Source organism: Clavelina lepadiformis, chromosome 6, assembly GCF_947623445.1.
Source record: "Clavelina lepadiformis chromosome 6, kaClaLepa1.1, whole genome shotgun sequence".
In the NCBI taxonomy this organism is placed as follows: Eukaryota; Metazoa; Chordata; class Ascidiacea; order Aplousobranchia; family Clavelinidae; genus Clavelina; species Clavelina lepadiformis.
The window spans coordinates 2750921-2773503 of NC_135245.1; the positions used below are offsets into that span (position 1 = coordinate 2750921).

The window sequence follows — 22583 nt, forward strand, 5'->3', positions numbered from 1 at the left end:
CCAAAGTGAAAAGAAAAGGCAAGAATAAGATTGTGTCGCCAAAAAAGTCATCGGAAAAAACCGTTGTCTGTCGTGAACAAAGCACCTTGTAGATGAGCTATAAACCAACGCTACAGTAAAAATCTTAATATGCAATTAAGAATTAATTTACGCGACCAAGATTACTTCGATGAAGAGAGAGGTTTCCAGCTTTAAAAAATTCGAGCACAATTCGCGCAACAAACAAAAGCACTCTTCTCAAACAGTTGATCGAAGAGTCGAGGTTTGATCATTCATTCTGACGTGTATTGTTTCAGCAGTTTCACAAAAGGGGAACAACCTTGTTTTCCATTTTTTTAAAAGTGCAAATTATAGAAATTATGTTTACAGTTAAATCAATTGAGACAACATTTACCCAGCTGGTATGAATTGCATCCGTTGATATGATTATTATCATGGCACACATCAATACTGTCGTGAATATACACACGGTGGCACAAATCGCTAAACGGACGACCATTTTGTAAATATCTTTCTTCAACCTAACACGCAATATGTCAGATGTTTTTATCCCATCCTCACTTCTCAATGGATTCACTAGAAGATAAAACAATAACATTTGAAAGGCAATAATTGCAATTATGAATGCAATTACTATCCGTAAAATATCTTCAACATTTTGCAAAAGTGCGCAGGGTATGTTATAGACTTTCGACAAAAATGTAAACAAGAGCGCAGCCAAGAAGACGTAGATCCCTATTACGACAAGACTGCTCAAGATTCGGTGAAATTTGCCAACTTTATTGGCCAACAGTGGATTTGAGTAAAACCTTCTTTGTCTCACCCATAAAATGGTATAAGTCAGTGAAATACCAACCCAGTAAAACGCCGTTTGGATCCAAATCACGATGTGAAATGGATATCCAGGCAAAAACGTAAGCAAGGTGATTGTAGAAAATAGAAAGGAACTCAGTGCAGCAAACAAACACATTTGGTTTGTCTTCGAAATACCCTTTTGGTTTCTCGCCTTCCAGGAGAAAATTGCAAGTGACGTCACAATGTAGAGTGATATCAATTCGAGTACGCATGCTATAATTATCGAAGAAAGAAAATGATTTTCATAACATGTTCTTGTTCTTGCTGCTCTAGTAGTCGTCTCTGGCATGCTGGATACAAAGGACTGGTTGGAAATCAACACCGCAGTTGCCATTTTTATGCATTACAGTACTTTACCCTATACCTATCCTTCATAAGTTAGCATTGTTCATTAATCCGAAATTGCCATAGGGCATAGGCAATCATGTAAAACAGATGTCCACACTCTTCATAAAACGCGAAGGACAAAGGCTAAAACAAGTTGACCTTGACCTAAAATCAAAAAAAGTCCTTTGAAAATATATCTATTAGACAAAAAGTTTTCTGAAATATTATAGTAGGCCTAATTAAGCAGTTATTGGCAAAGATATATCCCAAATTCGTCGTTAATGACGGAGTTCTCGGCCATTATTTGGTTATAATTGCTTAACCTCTATTATCAAAAATGTTTTGTCCGGTATTCTTTCTCGATGTAAAGTCAACTTGTTTTAGAACTTTAATCCTTCACCTATTTTTGACTTACAGTGATCCAATAGATATCCTATTAATTAAATTTTCAAATCTTACGTATCAAAATAGACTCCTCTGTAGGCTAAACAGTTTAAAACTTAAGCTATTTAATATACAGTACCTCTTAAGAAAACAACTAATTTTAGCAGCTGGTAGTCAGTAGAACTGCTCTGATTAATAGCTGTAATATCACGATAACTGACGCTTTAGAAACACTCCGGATGTCTATAGTTTGGCAATTGCTTCTTATATAACAATGTATAGATGATTAAGGTTTTGCTACTTTCTTTTATACCTTATTGGCATGACAATATTTTGCATTGCTATTTGTAGCTGTTATGTGACTGAAAAAGCTCAGTTCTTTAAACATTTGGATTTCCACTATGCATTTTACACGTCATCTGCGACTTACAAGGTACAATCATGCTGATGGAGTGGAAATTCCTTGAACTTAGACCAAGTAACTAGTAATATCGTTGACGTTTGTTGGAGAAACGTTCTTTTTTCAAATAATTTTTGACTAGGTCCACCAGTGTGTAGAATTATGAAAGTATTTAACTTTAAAAAACGAGCCTTAGGACCTGAAAACCCTGTAATATTTCTTCCTGATGCAACAAACTGCGCTTTATTTTGAAAATTGGCAAAGGCTGGGAAACTATAAGGTTGTGCTTGTAATACAGGCAATGTGCGGATGACCCAATGTAGACCAAATGCCGTTATATAAAAATAAAACTAAATTGCTCAGGAATGTTACAAAATTCGTTGATGTTTGAGCCAAACAGGTATAGAGTATAAACTGAACGTAAAAAACAATTTCAACAACGTATGTTTCAATTCCATTTGGCATTTTTCCTTTCTTGGTGTGCAAGATGAAACCCCTTTAAAGTAAACGCACTCCTTCTCTCTATTTAACGCATGAAAAGTGGAAACAATATTAGGAAGAAAAATAAAAGTGCAAAGTTCTTTTCCTCCGAGCAGCGCCTACCTCCTTTTGCACAACCTAGAGGCCACACATTTACAGGCAGTTCTTTCAGTCTATCTCAAACACTGTGCACATAAGGGATGAACCCATGCCATGCCAGGTTGCTTTACCCTATGTATGACGTCATTAGGTACGGTTTCGTAGATAGTGGGAGAGGATATAAAATTCAAGCAGGGAACCAGAATAAAAGCGCAAGTTATTGGCGTTATTATCAAAGAAATGGTGTCGTTATCCAGACTTACGATTTCGTTGGTTTCACAAAAGGGGAACAACCTGGTCTTCCAACGTTTAAAAGTGCAAATAACAAAGATTGTGTTTACAATCAAGTCAAGCGCGACCACATTAAGCCAGTTGGTTTTAAGCGTTTTCGTTGAAATAAATAATAACACAACACACATCACTATACCTGTAAGTATGCATATCGTTGCACAAAACGCTAAACGAACGACCATTTTGTGAATATCTTTCTTCAGTCTAAAACATAATAGGTCGAATAACTTTACCCCGTCCTCACTTCTCAGTGGGCTAACAAGTAGATAAAGCAATAAAATTTGAAATACAAAAATTGCTATCATAAATATACTTACAACAGGTAAAATGTGGTTGATACCACGCAAAGTCGCACAGGGCGTGAAATCAACTATAGACAGAAAAGCAAACACGAGTATAGCTAAAAATATGTAGATCCCAATGATGACAGCACTGCTAACTATCCTGTGGCAATTGCTCACTTTATTGTCCAATAATTCATCCGAATAAAATCTTCTTTGTCGTAACCATAAAATGGTATAGTTTAAAGAAATACCAGTCCAATAAAACACTGCTTGGGTCCAAGTCACAGCACGGTTCTTGACTTCGGGTAACAATGCCAGCAGAGTGCTGGTGCAGTAGAGAAAAGGTAATAATGCCGCAAGCAGGCATAAATGGTTTAGCCAAGAAATGCTTCTCCGGTTTCTCGACCTCCAGAAAAAAAGTTGCAAGTGTAGTTAAAATGTACAGTGAAATAGTTTCAAGCACAGATGCCATAATTATCGACGAAAGCCAATAATCAACGTCACATATTTGTGTTGTTGCTGGTCCAATGGTCGCTGATACGTTCGTTATGGATGACTGATTCCAAACCAACGACATGGCTTGTCACTTCAAAGCTTTACCGTTCCATTCCACAGCTATTCTATGACTTATCAGTTTTGAAGTAGACCTGCTCACACGGTCTTTCCCTGGATCAATTAAACATAGGAAACTACAGCAAATAAACAGCGTAAGAAATAGAGCAACGTAGTAAAAATTAACCCTAAAGCTGTTGGAAATAAAATCAAAACGATCTTAAATCTATGCTGGTGTGATGTAGTAAATCTGGGTCTTCGACATATTAGTCAATTACTATTTTAACGAAATTCTATACATAATAAAATCCTATATCCTACTTCGATTACTTTTCTTTCTTGGTCTTGAGAGTAGTGACTCTTTAGATCGCCATGATACTGATAAGTGATCACGTTAATAACGATGTGTTTGGTGCGCAAAACCATATAGTTTTTGTTTACACTGTATTAACAGTATTTCTTAGTATTTGCTGTACCCAATGTTGGCTGCCTTTCATTTTAGTTCAGAATAACAAGTTTCAAACCAGACCTAAAAAAATACTCTTTTTCCTTGTTTTAAACTAATGTACAAAACTTATAAGCAAAATGTTTACTACTACCAGCAGTATTTTTAGTTACGCTACAAAACGTTTTACTACAGCGTCATGCTTGCAGTTTAAAATGCTTGGAAGATGTTTAACTGTAGCTGCAATTTGTATATCTATGACTTCCTGGTTATTGTTTCTTGCGTAAGCATAAGGACACACAGGTTTCTCTATTAACGGAAATCAATCAATGAGGAAAAGGTGGTGTCTATATAACCGTATATTCTCGATATCTCCTTTTAGCTCCGTGTGTTTTTAAAGTAAAAATGTAAAAATAGGTACAGTATAAGCAGTGGCGTATCCAGTATTACGTAGAAAATTAAAGGAGGGGCAAAATTTTTAAAAGCTAGGTTTAAAATTCCAGTGTTCTTTCACGCCTCCTGAAATGAGCGAAACGTAAAATAATTGAGTTTTCAGACGTTTCTTGTTGAGATAAACAATGTTTTTGCCTTCCGTATGGCTTGGTTTCAGATAGCAATTGACTTGATTTGACTCGAGTCTTATTTGTCAAATGACTCGAGTCATTTCTTCCAAAACACCCGACTTGACTTGCGAAACACAATTCAAGCTTAAAAATGGTTGCGATGTTTTTCTCGATCATTGTAATTAAGATAGGCTGTAAGATAACCATCTACTGTGACGACAAGCTTATGTTGCACTGGTAGAACTTTCATGTTCGCGAATAGCTCATTATACTATCAAAGCACGTGATCAAATACTTTTCGGTTCCTAATTTGGAATAGCAAGTTTATTTTTTGTTCCTGGAGTGAAGCTATTTTTAAAACTCTGTTCAACACGAAATACCTCACCAGAGGAGAAATTTTTGCTGTTTGTATTTTGCGTCTTTCTCCGAGTTAAAGTTAGCACGAAACACGAGATATGAACACAAATACAATAAAATGCACATATAATGCAAATGTCGATGCAAATACAGGAAACTTGAAAAAACAAAGCAATACAAGCCACTTACCTGAATACCCGCTGGATTTGTCAATCATCATGTCACGTGCTTTAGAACGAAATAAATAAATAATTACAGAAGTTTTTGAAGAACACGAGGCGATATTAAAGCATGAATGTAGACACTTAAAAAATACTTAAACATACGAAGCTAAGTGGTTTTGTTGACGACAAGGATCAGGAAAAAATGCTTGTACAATAAACATTAAATCAGTTGATAAACAAAACAAAAGAATTATTTATGAAACGAGATATAAGGAAAAAATTTTTGTTTCCAATTGGCAAAAGTACACACAGTCGTCACCGTGTTTATTAAAAGGTCAAGGGCAACAAGATGACCCCAGAAAATGTTTATGATTTTAGCAGAATTTAAGAGTACAATTGCGCTGGTTATTATCGTGGTAAAAATACAAACAAGTGCACAAAAGGCAAGCCGCACCACCATTTTGTGAATGTCTTTCTTCAATTTGAATCGCAGAATTTCGCAAAGCGTTGTGTTGTCTTCTCCTATTAGGGGATTCACCAGCAAAAATAACAAAATAAACTGACTGACAAAACAAATAAAGATTAGAAGAACTCCAACTGGTAGTATATTATCAACTCCACCGAGAGAAATCCAAGAGCTGCTGTTCATTTTTAACTGAAACGATATCACGACGCCGCCAAAGCAGAGATAAATGACAAAGATTACCAAACTGCTCATGACTTTGTGACATCTGGTGATGTTTTGGCTCAGCAGGTCGTCGGAGTAAAATTTTCTCTGGCGTGCCCACAAGATCGTGTAGGTTAAGGATATGCTAATCCAGTAGAAAGCTCCGTGCATCCAAGCTAGTACCTGCATAGGTAACTGGGACCATATCATAAGCAATGTGTTCAGACAAAATAGCGTCGTCGCAAACGAAGAAAACAGGCATAAATGATTAACTTTCGAGACGAAAGCTTGTCTCCAAGTTCTCATGGCGTGCCAGGCTAACGTCATAGTTAAGTACGTCGATCCAGCCGCTAAAGCGCACGCGCAAATCTTGGTGGACAACGGGTAGTAAGATGAGTCCGGCCTTGTTATGCTGGGACTTGTGGGGAGTGGTTGAGGGGTAGTTTCAGTGATTGTAAGATTTTCCGACGAATACGAAAACCGACTTACAATGACGTTGTACAGACTCATGAACACTGCCAAGAACAAATTGTTTTACATCCATTAGTTAATGATCAATCTAAAATGAAATCATTTACTTTTGGAATTTACATCGTTAGAATATCTTTTAATTTAGTTACCTGTGAATGATAGTATGTAAGTGTTAAAACAGCAGTTAAAAGCTTCATCATCGCATTGTCTGAAAGATTCTATGAGTATTCACTGCATTGGCTATAAGCAAACATGAACAATGTACTTATTACAAATCTTTATTGCCTGCAAAAGATAATAAAAATAGGAAAAGAAAATTTAATAAAAAGCTGCAAGTGCATTTTCTATCTTAAGACGCCTGTTCCTTTAAGATAATATTTTAAAACCAATTAAGTAACCAACCAAAACAAATAAGGCATAATGTAATTATGCCGATATATTAGCTACAACATGCATCCTAAAAACTTCTGTCTCCTCTCCGTTAGATTTAGTGCTCCTGCCTTCACCTCGAGCACCAAAGAACAAAAAAGGGCCACTTGGGCTCTTGCAACTGAACCATTAACATATTTTGTGTTTTGATCATATAACCTTTTATCGTTTTAACTAACATTTAGAGCTAATAAGTAGGGCGATTCAAAGTTAATACCTTTTTTTAAAGTCAGTTTTTCTGTTTTTAGGACATTTTACGTTTTCACACAGGTTATGCAAATTTTGTTGCATAATATTTTCTTTACACTTTTACTTTTCAATATTCCAGAAAAGATAATAAAAATAGGTTGTATATTACAAATGATTGTAAAGAGTATAGAATTTTGACTATCAATATCATATATTTATGACGCATTTATTACGTTGCTCTATTCATCAAGCAACGGCTTGCTACAAGGTTGCCAACCAACAACTGATTTAGTGGAACAGAGTTTTTCCAAGCTCTATAGGCTATTGGCCGAAGACAAAAATTTCCTACCAGAGAATGAAAAATACTACGTCTGTTCACATCACGATTTAAGCATCAATTAAAGGGATGTTTCTGTTTTGTCGCTCCTTTTTTATTTCGTTGAATAAAGTCAATAAAGACAAATGTTTAAGTTTTTAGATCAATAACGAATCACCCTACATAATAAGGTTATCTCTAATCAACGATTGTACAGAGGCAGTTTTCATTGTTTCAACTCTAACTGTTGACATACTGTAGCTTTGGCGTTATTCTATGCCAACTTCAGCGACCACCTCGGTCATAATTGCTTAAACATTTTGCAATTTTATCGGAATTATCGCCCGCAGAACCCTACATCGCCCGAAGGTTTTAGGTCAGAATGCGACAGTGATCTTACTTCTTGCCATAGCGTCGGCAAAGTTGTTTTTGAAGATCGTCAATTGTTTATGCGCTTGCAATAGCTAAGGGCGTATATGTTATCAGTCTATTACTGTCGGCCTAAAGCTTCCCAAATTTGAGTCGCATCAACCAGAAACTTGTTAAAACTATGAAAAAATATTTCCACGTTTCCCAACGTTGATCGCTCAAATATCAAATTACTTGTATCAGTAAATCTTTGATTTAGGTAATTACTTGCACTTTCTACATAACAATAATTTCCAACGTGTGATTTAACTCTTGAGGATCCAGTAGTAGTTTTAGAACATTCTCTAATACACAAAGAACTTTAAAAAACGAAGTCATGACAATTATGATATTTATAAATATGACGATTTTTTTTAATGGGGAATTCTTGCCGCAAAATAACATTCTAATTAGACCGTTGACGCACTTTCAGGTAGCCTACATGGTGTAGGCATCGATTATTGAATTATCCTTCGATCATCTTCTTTATAGTTCTGAAATCGTAGAAAAGCGAGCTTAAATATTTATTAATTAAACGGGTTTCAAATTTTATTACCAATATTTTTAGCCTTGAAGCAATGACCCTTAGGCAACAAAATAGTTAGCAAAGCTGCTTTGTCTCGCTCTGACTCAATTTAGCTCTGTGAATTTTTGCCTCCAAATAAGCATAAATACGAGGTTTGAAAATTTTTATCATTTCGTCACCAACTGTCACCACAAATCCACCAACACCTTGTGGCGTTTACGGAACATTTTGAGGTCACCAGTCACAACACGTGACTCAATTTACATATTTTTGCCGGAAGCGCGAAAAATTAATCGTCGTTAAGTGACAACCAATTGCCGATAAAACATGCTAAAAGAAATTGGCCCAATTATGGTCGCTGGACTACGTAGGTGTGCAGACGACAAACGGTGTTTAAGACTATGAATCATGCGACATCTACGGGGAGAAAATTCCTTTATGTACATGATAATGTTAATTAGCTTATATGTTGAAGAAAGTTTATCGGATGATGCTATCTACTATATCACTGTTATGGCTTCTTTTTAACTGCTGTTAGGCTGCATTTAATTGCTTTTTTTGTTCTTATAAATTATAAATGCACATCGCGAAAGCTGAAAATCGTATCATCGGTGTTCGACGTATGATGTCCATGAAATTTAGAAACTTCATTTGCAATTATAGAAACTTTAACTGATGGTTTAGCGTTATTTTTAGACATACTTCGTTCACGACGAATTGTTTTCACCAACAATGGCGATAACCTCGAGTACCTGGTGCAATTACGAAGCAAACATAACTTTATATCGCCCTGGCATCAAAGAAACTGATTAGATCTTTTGCTACCATCGTGCCTACAACTCGAAATAGTTTGTTAACTTTTCCGTTCATGAACTGTTTACCAACCAATTCACCAAGCTGCATTCTGCCTTCGCCAGCCCACTGCGTCACAAAATGCGCCACTGGTGTAGTTATTCCACTGAACACATTCCGTGCACAGTTGCCTATAAACAAACTTAACACAGTAGATTTACTTCTAGCAAAGTAGAAAAATATTGTTTTCAAGGGCGCGTATTTTACTCCATCAAAGGAATGCGCTCATGATATCGTAGGAATACGCTGGAAAACTATAATTAATTATTGTAGCAAATACAACAATGAATAGACAAAGCTATAGAAAAGATAGCGTACGTAAACACATTTTTTATAAATAAAATTATTCTTGCTCTTTCGAATGTATCTCATAATATAAATGTATTAGTCTGTTATTCATACAAATATGCGACCCTCTCGTAAACAACTTGTGGCGACTGGCTTAGCAATAACGCTGTTTTTCAGAAAATTGCCCTATTCTATTTTAAGTTGCAAATTACGTCACTTAACAGTAACACTGAGCAATTCAAAAAGCTGATGCTAAATTTATCCCAGCTGCTTAAAACATATCGTTAACTTTAACTGAACTGCGATTGTTACAGCATAATGCTGTTTAAAGTTTACCGCACTTTATTTGTAACCGGGTAGAAGTAAAACCAGTCTCAGTGCTGCGTAAAGTTCGGTTCTTATCTGTTGACAGTATCTTTCAGATTGACCTCAGCGCTTAAACGTGTTGGGGATTATGACGTAAATATAGAAACAAACGTCGCGTGACGACTTTTTCCAACGATGGAATTGCCTTTGTGCGAGAAAAATGTTTGGTACGTGTGGAAATAGTTACATCCACTACAACAGCAAAATATTTAACATAATGTATTGCAGAAAACTTCTCTCCAAGCTTGTCAGATGAAAAGGAAACCGCTTTTCTCACTACAATGTAGGTATAGCCCAAGAAAATTGTTCCTTATTGTTCAATAAACCTTACAACATTTCAGGCTGCTTGTACGTTTGTTTTGGATCAATACGAGCCAGACGAAAACAAAACTTCTATGCCACCTGACACTTTCATTCGGTGACGTGGTTCTTTCATTTCGTTTCAATTAACCGCGAGTGTTTCAAATCAGACATCCCTGGATCCAGGACGATCTACAGCAGTGGTACCAGGCCTTGGGCTCGCAAGGTATACTTTACTTCCTCACACATAGCTTATTAAGTAACGATTTCAAGTTGGGGGCCCGCGATAAAAGAATTATTGCATAGCAAGGGGGTTCGCAAGTAGGAAAAGGTCGGGATATTAAACCAGTTAGGACAGCATTAACGGAATGAATGAAGGGTGAAATCGGAGACATGTTACACTTATTTGCATGAAGTCAGAAGTCATGAGTTGATGTAATATTGTCAATATACTATTCGCGGAAAGCGAAGAATCAAGACAAACCTTCCACGCGAATCCGCTTGCGCGGGTAAAATAAAACTTGCCGCAGAAAACGTGAAATACCGACGTTGAATCCCAAGACCACCACGAAACTACTCATGAGTCGTAGACAACACGTTCTGGTCGAGGTTCTTCGTTTTCCATGATATAGCGACTTTCCATAGATTCGTTACTTTCTTCATTCCGTTAATGAGTGCTGTCTCCCATCCCACGTTATGATTTCGAGCTGTTAGAATGGTCTTTATTTGTTAGATTAGCCTTATACCCGGAATTGTCCATTTCTAAACTGTAAATCAAAACTATATACGACTTTTCAGCTTTTTCTACGGTTTTACAGACAAATACAACTTTTTTCTGCTGCTCATGTCCGGTTTGAAGAAGCGCAAAAACTGTCGCCAAAACCAGGTTAACTTTGCACCTACAAGCTCGAACAACTGTTCTCAAAATACCGCCCGTTGCTAAACAATCGATCACTTGCTGGTAACAGAGTTGCTGCTGTCGAAGCTTCTACAACGTCGACCAGGGTATTCAAGACAAGAAAGTGTTCGCTGCTAGCTTTCAGCAGACACTGTAGGATGGAAAAACATTGCGTTGTGCTGATTGCGCTGATTTACTTAGTCTGCACGGCGGAAGCTTCGAAAAGCCCAGGAGGTATAGTTCATCATTGTTAGGCTTGCTGATAGGTTTATGTTTAGGTATATCATTATGCACTGTATACACTGTTTATAGTACAAGCTGCGTAAAGTCACGTTGCATTTACCGGAAGTTTGGTGCACAAGATGCTGCCACTGTATCTTTGTTTGTAACGATAGCCTACAATCCTACATCATACTCATTGTTAAAAGCTTTTTCAATTTTATCAGAAGTTGATCTCACCAAAGCATTGAAAAACCGGCATTTAATCGAAGTGAAAGATAAAAAAGTTTCCCGCGCGTTTCAAGACGGAACTTTTTTAGCTCTTGCCATAGACATTAAATCACCTTTTAAAGATACTCCGATTGTTGTTGGGTTCTACAACGGGATTGCTTCGGCTGAAAGGAAGTTTTTCGAAATCGCTATTAATGGCCATAAAGGAAAAGGTATGGTGATACTTTGGTGAGCTTATACCGTAGTAGTGATCTGGATGTAAAGTGACTACTAGTAATATTTCTTGATAAATCACCACAATCCATCACTCGGATTGGGTCATGAATAAACCTATCTTTACAAGTTGGACAAAAATTGATTCTACTGTTACTTTAGCAGGCAACTGTGTTATCATTAAAGTTTTTGAAAATCCTGACAATAATGTTTCAGCAAATCGGTATGGTGTAAATTATTAATAATTACCTACAAATGGATGTTTTTTTCGATAAAACAAAGTTGGCCTATAAAGCTATAGCATAGACTTATATATGTTAACGCAAAACAACAAAAGGCATGGCCAGTGTTTTTTTTTAAGGTGTTTTGGGGGACCGAAAAGGTCCCCCAAATTTCTCCAGCGGTTTCCCAAAATTTGGACTTGCAAGACTGGACAACCAAATATGGCTATTTTTTGGTATTTAAATGAAACACTTGCGGTCTCTTAAAACTACTTAGCGGTCACCCAAACCAAACGTTAAAAAAAAACCTGGGCATGGCGTAGTTGGTTTACCAAATCGTCAAAGAAATGCATAGGTGGACGGTACCGCGGTACCGCGATACTTTTTCTGTACCGAAACCTGTACCGTCGGTACTATTGAAAAAAAAGTACCGAATTTGTTTACCGAATTACTTTTTTCAAGAAATTTCAGTCGGTCCGTGTACTCGGTACTTTTCACGTGATAATTTCAAAATTTTAACAAGTATATTTTCAAAAATACATGTTAATTAATCCTTAATATTAATTTTAGCATCTGTCGATCTTTTTTAATCTAGAAATGTCAAGTAAAATTGCAAGCGATTACCGTCACATATGTTTTGACCTGGAGTAACCTTTACCGAGGACTTAATTGCGGCAAACATTGCATTTGCAGCAGCATCGTTTGCACAAAAAGTATCGAGTACCGACAAAGTACCGAACTACTTGTTTAAAACATTACCGAATACCGAAACCGTCGGTACATTTTTTGCTAAGTACCGGTACTGTTACCGTCGGTACTTTCAAAGTACCTTTGAATAAATGTAAAAACGTATGAAATAAATAAATAAGTATTTTCGGGAAAGTAATTTTGGTTTTGTTGCTTTTTAGTTTTGCTTAAGTACCGAGCAAATGATGATGAAGATGACGCAATGAATGTCGCCACGTTTAGAAACATTTGGTTATTTGATAATGAATGGCATACAATCATTATGCATCTGCATATTCTGCCGTAAGTCAACTTTATGCAGCTTACGCTTTTTATTAACGTGAACGTTTATTTTTGTCCTATAATATCATAGGCCAATTCCTTACCGATGTATTATAATTAATTATTTAATTAACAGCTCTGTACGAGCTAGTCTTGGCTGATGCATTGTCCACGTAGGTTAATTTATTAGTACCTCTTATATATGACAGGCTTGGGCACTTGGGGATGATAAAAGCTTTTTTAACATAGGAAAATACAAAAAGTCCTATATACTGTAGTAATGTAGTACGTATAGGCTACCTGTTTATTCGGTTTTATACTAACTAAAGAAATAGGTCCGAAACATAACGCTTTTTAGCATTTCTCTTTATTAAACTTAATGCAGCAAGCAAGTAGGCTTGTAGCTTCCAAAGCCTAACATACTACTTTGTCGCGATTATAAACCTACCTTGTTTGTAGACCACAGGCAAAAAATACAAAAAAAATAATTAGCCTACGGGAAAAATTTAATTGTTGTAACGGATGGGCATTGGGCAAGTCATATGTATCAAAAAGAAAATGATTGGTGTAAGGGAATAAACCGAAAATTTGGCTTGCATTAAGCTTCCTGGTTATTATCTCAGGCTATATGTGTTCGTTACATAGCAGGGACATTAAAACAGTTTTTCAACCACTTACTATAAAATGGATTACGGAAAATCGATGCTGTGCTCTGACATGTAGGCTATAAGGAACGCAGAAGAAAATAAGGAAAAAAAATAGAAGAAAAATAGAAAATAAGGACATTTCTTAGAAAAAAGAACAAAAATATATTCTAAGACACGGACCTGTAAAATAAGGACGGTATGGCAACCAATGTTCCCTCTAAGCTGCGCGCGTGCGCAAATGCGCACTGCTGACACGGTCTCCGCGCACAGAAAATCTGTGCTACGCACAAGAAAAAAATCCAAACTGAATTGAAAATAAAATAAACGCATAATAATGGCCACAGTGCGCACGTCTGATGTTGCTCACAGTGGTCCAAGGGACCGCTCAGGGAGTTAGTGTGTTTGCTCAGACTCGTGAAAAATTAGAGGGAACATTGATGGCAACCCTGGCTATAGGTATTATGGCACAGAGAAGTATTATGTTGGCTTGCCGGAGGTATATGCGCTCTTTGAGTACTTTTCTACTTTATTCTTTATCGAGCGCGTGTTCATTTCTTCTGCTTGCAAGATTGGAATGAAGTTGGCTTATTGGTAACGAATAAGGGTAGTGTTCATATCACAGTCATGCATCGTTGCACAGTCATGCATCGTTGCACAGTCATGCATCGTTGCACAGTCATGCATCGTTGCACAGTCATATGCATCGTTGCACAATATTGCCGAAACTGACCAATAACACAGTTTAGCCTAATAAGAACTTATAATAGGACAACAGTAATAACTAATAACTTATAAAATAAATAATAGGCCAACAGTTGTAATCTGCAAGCAACACATTTTGACGTATCCAGGGAGACAAACTCCGTCAAGGCATCCTTGGTCGTCGATTGTGTGGCCCAAGCACGCCAGCACATATCGCCGTGGATGTCTGAGTCATCATTTTCAAGCAGCAACGAAACAAAAACTTTTGTGAAATTCGGGAGAAGGCGAAGTGTTAATCTAAAGGTAAGAATCCAAGGAAATTGTATCGCGAGTATCGAAACCTAGACGCTGTTCTACAAAAAGAACGAAGTTTCTTATACGCCGGTAAGTGTTCCTGCACCTTGAAATGAAATGTACATAGAGAGTGTCGGAAGGAAGTCATGATGTTTTCAGCTCCTAATAGGAAATTAGGAAAACCGTGAAAGGTTTTTATACGAGCGCAACCGTTGCCTGTGGTGGTAAAATCACGTCGCTGCTTTTCATTGTAGCCTACAGAAAGCTGTCACCTCGACATCTAAACCTAATAGTTTTTTGTTGAACGTTCGTCCAAGTGGGAAAGTAGACGCGTTTATATAACTGTAGAAGGTAACGTTAACATACCAAATTAAACGCATATTAATTTAATGAATATTAAATCGAAATCTTCTTACACAGGGTCATGTACGCCGGGCGATTTTGGTAAATGACCAAACCTTGCCGTACATGCAACGCAATTATATGAAAGATTGTTATGAAGGAGACATTCCGAATCTACCCCTTGAGGAAGCGCTTCGGATGATTAACAAATTTGAACCAATGTCGGAACTTATAGCGCAAATATCGGGTTAATAATGAAAAAAATGTCTTAAATGCCGTTTGTTATATTGACACCTTAATTTCAATGCATCGTTTCCACATTTTTGTAGATCTGTCGTCGGTAATGCGAGAATTATACAGAGATCTGAAGCTTCATATTGCAGAAACAAGAGAGCTACGAAAAACAATGCAAAGTTGTTCATTGTGTGGTAGGAAAGGCTCTGACTTGTGTTGTTATGCAAAAGCGAACATTGAGCAGTTTGCCATTAATATTGTATTATATGGCTTTTGTGCAAGTTCTGCTGACAAAAAAGTAGTCTACACCGCTTCAGCAGCATTCAACTTTTTATCTTACACCAGGTACCGTCAGTGGCGTCAGGTCCACTTCCAAAACTACATGCAAGGACAAGCCATGCCATGACGGAGTGAAATGCCATGACAGTGTTGATGGCTTTGTATGTGGAGAATGTCCGATGGGTTCTGAAGGTTGGCAAGTTGTTCTAGAAAAAAATAGGATTACAAAACACAATTACAGCCTATATAATTATATTCAGTTAAAGAACAAAGAAATAAATGACTACGAAACATAAACTAAAAGCTGCATAACAGAGAATAAGTCTTGTTACAATAGATAAAAATATTAGAAACATGTTCGGAAAATTAAAGCTAAAGCTCAGTGACGTGTTAAATTGACCAGGGAACGGCACAATCTGTGAAGACATAAATATGTGCGAAGCTGTCAGACCCTGTTCTGAATTAACAACGTGTGAGAACACCGTTGATGGTTTCAGCTGTGCCGCTTGTCCCACTGGATACGAGGAAACTTTCGAAAAAGCAGCAGTTCACGGTAGCTCGTACGACAAGCAGGTAATAGGCTGATAAAGGGATTGGTAATTTTGTCTCACGTTTATCACCACCACATTCTTATAGCACTTGTCCTTCAGGTTTGTGTGGACGTTGATGAATGCCTGGTTAACAACGGCGGGTGCGCAAAGTATTCTCGTTGCAATAACATCGCAGTAAGTTTAGGAAATTTATATTTAACGTAAATTGAAAAAAAAAGAAAAACACTTTTTAATTAAAAAAGACTTGAAAAAAACTTGTTGTTAGGGCTCGTTCTCCTGCGGCGACTGCATTAAAGGATACGCAGGGAATCAGATCCAAGGATGTCGAGCAATCAGACACTGCTCTGATGGAGGTGAGCGAGATTGTTTGAAGTGAAACTGCTTGAAACTTACAACGTGGTACATTTTTTTAAACTTGACACTGTTTATACGGGACTGTCATCGCGATTGCCATCTATTTTAAGTCATTTCTCTCATTCTTTGCTTCTACTTTTCTTTTGGGTCAAACATTTAATTCCTCCAAACATTTGACTCCTATTAAACATGCTTTTGTCATCCAGAAATCAACCCATGCCATCTCCATGCAAGTTGTGAGGTGATCGATAAGAACAGAGGCGGGGTGGAATATAGCTGCTTTTGTGACGTCGGCTACGCTGGCAACGGATATGTTTGCGGAAAAGATTCGGATCACGATGGAGTCCCGGATGAAGAACTTTCCTGCGAAGATAAAAGTTGTCGTCAGGTGAAAAAATTTGATAAACTTGTTAAAATATATTTGTAATCATTTTGTAACCAGCACTTTTGGCACTGTTAATGCACATCTTGAACGACACACTGCATTCTGCGCACATTGGCTAACTTACTACAATACAAAGGTCCCCACATAAAGATAATTTAATTTTTGAAGGATAATTGCCCGACAGTACCAAATAGTGGACAAGAGGACTCCGACAACGACGAGGAAGGGGATAAGTGCGACGAAGACGCCGATAACGACGGAATCTCAAACATGGAGGATAACTGTGTGCTGGTTTCCAACCCCGATCAACAGGTGAATCTTAACCATTATTTTGACCTATGTAGAGAGACTAATTTCAGATAAACAACAAGTTTTAGCTGAAAAATTCATTTAGTAAACCAGATAAGTTGCCAAATGTGTAGAACTCGGACATGGACTGGTTGGGCGACGCCTGCGACAACTGCCCGAACATTAAAAATCCGAACCAGGAGGACACGGACGGAAATGGAGAAGGCGATACTTGTGACGACGACATAGACGGGGACGGTATGAGTATTCCATCGATATTCTGTTACTTGTTCATTATGAGTATTCAAACGTATCTAAGAATAAGCAACAAAGTAGCACGCAACCTATATTTCTACGTATAAATAGCAGAGTAAGAAGTAAGATAAAAAGTAATGAAACTCATGTTTTGAATTAAGTAACCTGGAAGCAGTTTTCCCGCCTGTTGCCAGCGTTGTGGAAGATAAAGAGTCGTGAAATAGTGTCGCATGGTTGATGTATCAAAGCCATTAATGTGTACTAGGAGCTGATTTGCTATAATTATTCATCTAAGAATAACAAATTATGCTGACAACTGTCCGACGGTGCCTAACTACCAGCAGGCTGATACTGATAATGACGGTGTGGGAGATTCTTGCGACAACTGCCCTGCTGTCAGCAACCCTTTGCAGGTTAAATATTAACGTTAATGCTAGTGCTAGTGCTAGTGCTAGTGCTAGTGCTAGTGCTAGTGCTAGTGCTAGTGCTAGTGCTAGTGCTAGTGCTAGTGCTAGTGCTAGTGCTAGTGCTAGTGCTAGTGCTAGTGCTAGTGCTAGTGCTAGTGCTAGTGCTAGTGCTAGTGCTAGTGCTAGTGCTAGTGCTAGTGCTAGTGCTAGTGCTAGTGCTAGTGCTAGTGCTAGTGCTAGTGCTAATGGTAGTGCTAATGCTAATGCTAATGCTTAACAATAAATGCTTTTGAATTAATTTATACAAAAAAGAAAAAGAAGCAGGAAAACTTTTTAACCCAAAGTTCTCAAATTTTGGGTCTTTGTTTGCTTACTTTTGTGTGCATTTGTAACAATCTGTAATGCCAGGTGGATTCTGATGACGACTTGCTCGGAGATATGTGCGATGATGACGCAGACGCTGATGGTGATGGCCACCAAAACAACGTCGATAATTGTCCCTACGTCATCAACAGCGCTCAGCTGGACACGGTATGACAGTTTTCCAGACAAAGCTCGGATAAGTCTGACACTTGATTAGTTAACGAACAGAGAAATACGGAAATAATCTCACTAAACAAATGATAATGGCCTAAAAATTAAGATTTGTAGATGTTGTTAATATGGTTGGACCATTTGAAGACTTTGAATTACTTTTAACTAGAACCTCAAATAAAGTTCAAAAAATTTCCCAAACTATATAGATATAACTCTTTTAAAATTCTTATTATTTGACATATTCCGGCTTTAGGATTAAGGTCGACACCCAAGAAAAAAATGCAGCGTAAAACTACTTCTCACATATCACCTGTTTAATGGATAAATTTCGCAACGTGAATTGACCCCAACCGAGTAGATACACAAATTACATAGTTTTTCGATTTAAAGGACAACGACGGTCAGGGTGACGCATGCGATGACGATGATGACGACGACGGTGTCCCGGATTACGGGATCGGTGCAGTAGCCGACAACTGCAGGTTGATTTACAACCCAAGCCAGTTGGATCGAGATGAGGACGGGATTGGAGATGCTTGTGAGACTGACCAGGTTTTCTGAAAAATATATGTTAGAGGAATTTCGATTAAACGATCAAAGTTTCATGGCACCTCTGTGTACTGTAGTGATGCAGTTAGGAGAAAATCGCTGTCAGGTATACTTTGTTGAGCTAGGCCTAATTTTGAGTATTATTAGGCTACTTACCACCGTAGCCATCTTTCCACAGAGGAGATCTAAATTTATCATCCTGCTTTTGTTACTTTACGAATTTACCAAATGAACTCTAAATGTTATCTATATGTAATATGTTTATGCATTTTACTTGTATATTTACCAAAATGTTTTTTTCTTAGGATGGCGACTTGGTTAAAGATTGGCGTGACGCGTGTCCTGAAAATGCTGACGTTACGACGACCGACTTCCGAACTTACCAGAGCGTTGTCCTTGATCCACAGGGCGACGCTCAAGTTGATCCGTACTGGATTGTTCTGAATCAAGGACGAGAAATTATTCAAACTCAGAACAGTGACCCGGGTCTAGCTATAGGTACGTCGCATTTCGCTCCCGCTAGATGAGGTAATTAGTTTTCTTTCAGTTTTCGTTTAAAAGAGTCATTAACTCGCAACGTTGTTATGCTTTTTTCCTTTCTCTCTCTCTCTCTCTCTCTCTCTCTTTCTCCTTCTTTCTTTTTCTACTCTCTTTTTCAACTGGTCTTATCACAAAAATTTGATTTAAGTTATTTCAAAGCTCACTCGCTGTGATGTAAGACTTTTATCTTCCTTAATTGCTTTAATTACAGGCTATGATCATCGCCCACATATCGGCTGTTAAACACGATAAATGACATCACGTCATAAGATTCTTGTGTGGTTTTTCTACATACATACGAACCACCGACTTACCTTTTAAAATCTATTTGTACATACCAGAAACAGGTAGAGTAGAAAATAGGCAAATCATTTTTTCTGTCCTCGCGACTCACAGTTCACTATGATTAGAACAACGTCTCAACATTAACTCTACCTTGTTCAAAAACCAACAAGCATGGTAACGTTTGCCATTGCAAGGGAATCTCCCTGCTGACCCACCTCACCCACCACCTATGCCTATCACCCACCTACGCCTTCTTGCTTATTCAGTCATTTCGCTAAACGACCCTTTATTTAGGTTTTGATTCATTCGACGGGGTCGATTTTAGCGGAACATTTTTCGTCAATACCGCTACAGACGACGATTACGCCGGTTTTATATTCAGTTATCAGAACAGCGCGAGATTCTATGTCGTCACCTGGAAACAAACCGAACAAACCTACTGGAAGCCAACCCCGTTTCGTGCGGTGGCTAGACCCGGGCTCCAGCTTAAGGTAGCAACGCACTTTTCGGTGATGAAAATTTTTAATGGGGTTTCATCTATTCTGTGGGATATTTTTAAAACATTTTATGGATTCTATAAAAAGATATCGCCAAAGCCGATACAATAAAAAACGTTTAAGCAGGTTTATTACTTAATATTTTTAAGGTCGTAAACTCCCAAAAAGGTCCCGGGGAACGAATGAGGAACGCACTCTGGCATTCCTACGACACACCAGGTGAGGTTAAGGTGCTATGGAGCGACCCAATAAAGCAAGGTTGGAAAGATAAAACTTCTTATCGCTGGGAACTGCAGCATCGCCCAAAAGTTGGTTATATAAGGTATTTTATATCATTCAAGTTACCGTGGGCATTGGCTAACACTTTGATATGCTTGGATGGTCTCCAAAATATCAGACATTTTACCACGCAAGTGAAAAATCCTTTTTATCTCCAACTTTATCGAAATAGTCAATTATGCTGAATAGAATCCTTGGGTTTAGCGGGGATTTAATTTAATGAGACTTCTTCTTTCAGGATAATCTTCTTCCATCAGACTGAGATCATTGCTGATACAGGAGTGATCCGGGATACCACGATCCAAGGAGGAAGACTTGGCGTCTTCTGCTTCAGTCAGGAGAACGTTATCTGGTCCAACTTAATGTACAGATGTAACGGTAAGCGTTATGACGAAATGGTGATGTTATAATTATATACGTTACTTTGGCAGAAAGATATTCGTGACGTACTATTAATAATTAAATCTATGACGTTTAGAATAACTAACTTACGTTGTTGTTCTCAGATACTCAGCCGGATAGCGAGAGGGATTCCCTGAACTAACTTGTTTCGGGGTACAGTTGCCCTTGGATGAAGTCATTTGTGTTCAATAAACTCGTCAACGCCTTAAATACCTCAACACCTTTTTGAACGTTTTGAACTTCACACTACCAAGTACCTGACAAGGGACAAACTGAGTCATGTCACGATGAGTGACTGACTTTCCAAGCCTGACCAATGTGACGTTTGGGTTTAGGTGTGGCATCCCGTCACTGCCCACAGTGCGTTTGTTAATGATTAAAAACCAGTTCGTTGAGTTTTTATTGCTTGCTTGCCCGTTAATCTGTGGTTCTTCACGTTTAACTTATCTTCTCTTGCGTCTGCCTTGAGTTAAATCATTGTGGACTGAGTTTTCTTGATCGTCTTTGCGTTTTGCAAAATAAAGACGGCTTGCGTTGCCTGCGTGATATGAAAAAGCAGGTTTTTAACTTAAAATATAACTACTTTTGTCAACATAACTTATTGATAGCGGGCAAACCACAACATGTGCAGACGCTGCAAGCAACATGGCAGCTCGGTTAAAATGTGCGCTAAAATGTTTTACGTGTATATGAAATGAAAAGTGAAATTTTGAAATCATATTTAGGTTAAAGTCTTGTGTTTTGAAAACAAACAAAAACGTTTTAATAATTCCGTTACAGCAAAGTACGTTGACGAATAAGAGCTGCCTGTTTATAGAATATTGCCCACTCTAAATCTTGCTTCTTTTTGTGACCGTAGACAATGCGTTTAGTACGTTGTTTACACGCTGTCGTTGTAGTAATCAGTGCAAAACGACACCCGTGGAAACCACAATTCCGTTATCAAAGGTTCTTCTTCCAGACTATAATTGAAGCAAGCCTTGGGTGCAAAGTGAAAGAAAATTGTCAGCTGGAAGTTTTTCTGCGTAAACACTTGTAAAGGTAAAAAAGTGAACTAGCGGAAAAAGAAATTTTGATGTTTAGAATTAAGTTTAATCTTTATGTGTAGCAAGAAAATCTATATCGTTTAGCGTTGTAAGGGATAGTGAAACTTAGGTATTTTTTCTAAAACAGTGCAAACTTGATGGGCTTATTCAAGCACCAAGATTTTAAGGCCAGGTTTATTAGACCAGACAGAAAGTGCTTTGGGAATAGCTGAAACTGTTAGCTATCTTTTTAACACTACTTAGCAACAACCGTTGATTAATAAAATTTGAAACACATGCTTGACATGCAGAGAAAAATTTTGCATGAAGCGTATGACGTTATCAGGCAAAGTAGCTGAAGTCATCTTCAAAATTAGTCTAGCTAAGTGACATGTAAACGTTTCTACCTTACGGGTTTGACGTGTGTTTGATAAAACCTCCTTAAAATCGTTTTTGCATGTTTTTAAAATTGTTTTCATACGACTGTTAGTTTTATAAGAACCCTCCAAAGTTAACTTAGTGCCCCAGAGGTTAGTTTATAAAATTGTTTCGAAATTGTACACACAATCGCTGTTACACTAAGTGTGTTGAGTCCGTGGGTTTTGGGTAGGGTAATGCCCTTTATTGTGGGGGTGATTGTGGACAAGCAATCAAAAAATTTGACTGCGAATGAGTTGACAGAAAATTAAAATGTATGCCATAACCTGTCACTATAACCAAAACACGTAGTCAAGTGCATTATTGTTAACTAACACCGTTTTCACTTGATGAAGGTTCCAACATATCGTAACACATCTCTGCCCCGCGGCTTCATAAAACGATAAATTGCATGTGCGTTTGTCAAAGCGAAAATCTCTGTGATTTTGTTGTATATGCGTCAACAGTTGATCCAGGCTTAACTTTTGTTAGCAACTGGTTAAATTGAAAT

At 37.7% G+C, this 22583-nt stretch overlaps 1 protein-coding gene and 1 long non-coding RNA gene across 4 annotated transcripts; one reads left to right on the forward strand and one right to left on the reverse strand.

Moving 5' to 3' along the window:
* Window positions 1-5073: 5073 nt before the first annotated feature.
* Window positions 5074-10839, reverse strand: LOC143462613 (uncharacterized). The gene is made up of 3 exons (XR_013118189.1): window positions 10539-10839; window positions 6489-6624; window positions 5074-6383 (listed from the first exon to the last, which is right to left on the reverse strand). It is a non-coding gene; the product is annotated as an uncharacterized LOC143462613 (long non-coding RNA).
* Window positions 9636-21167, forward strand: LOC143462611 (thrombospondin-3-like). 3 transcript variants are annotated; one of them, XM_076960836.1, is made up of 23 exons: window positions 9636-10239; window positions 10832-10899; window positions 10982-11145; window positions 11358-11573; window positions 12704-12824; window positions 14302-14455; window positions 14867-15035; window positions 15118-15216; window positions 15368-15493; window positions 15705-15874; window positions 15952-16026; window positions 16118-16205; window positions 16413-16594; window positions 16760-16903; window positions 17014-17137; window positions 17429-17547; window positions 17950-18072; window positions 18469-18630; window positions 18933-19125; window positions 19747-19943; window positions 20099-20271; window positions 20467-20606; window positions 20735-21167. In XM_076960836.1, exons 3-23 carry the CDS (start codon window positions 11070-11072, stop codon window positions 20770-20772), a joined length of 2889 nt encoding a protein of 962 aa, XP_076816951.1. In that variant the 5' UTR covers window positions 9636-10239; window positions 10832-10899; window positions 10982-11069; the 3' UTR covers window positions 20773-21167. The 3 variants fall into 3 exon arrangements, with proteins under 3 accessions (XP_076816951.1, XP_076816952.1, XP_076816953.1); XM_076960837.1 differs by lacking the exons at window positions 9636-10239; window positions 10832-10899 and having other exon boundaries at window positions 11014-11145; window positions 11361-11573; XM_076960838.1 differs by lacking the exons at window positions 9636-10239; window positions 10832-10899; window positions 10982-11145 and having other exon boundaries at window positions 11438-11573; window positions 14258-14455.
* The last annotated feature ends 1416 nt before the right edge of the window (window positions 21168-22583 follow it).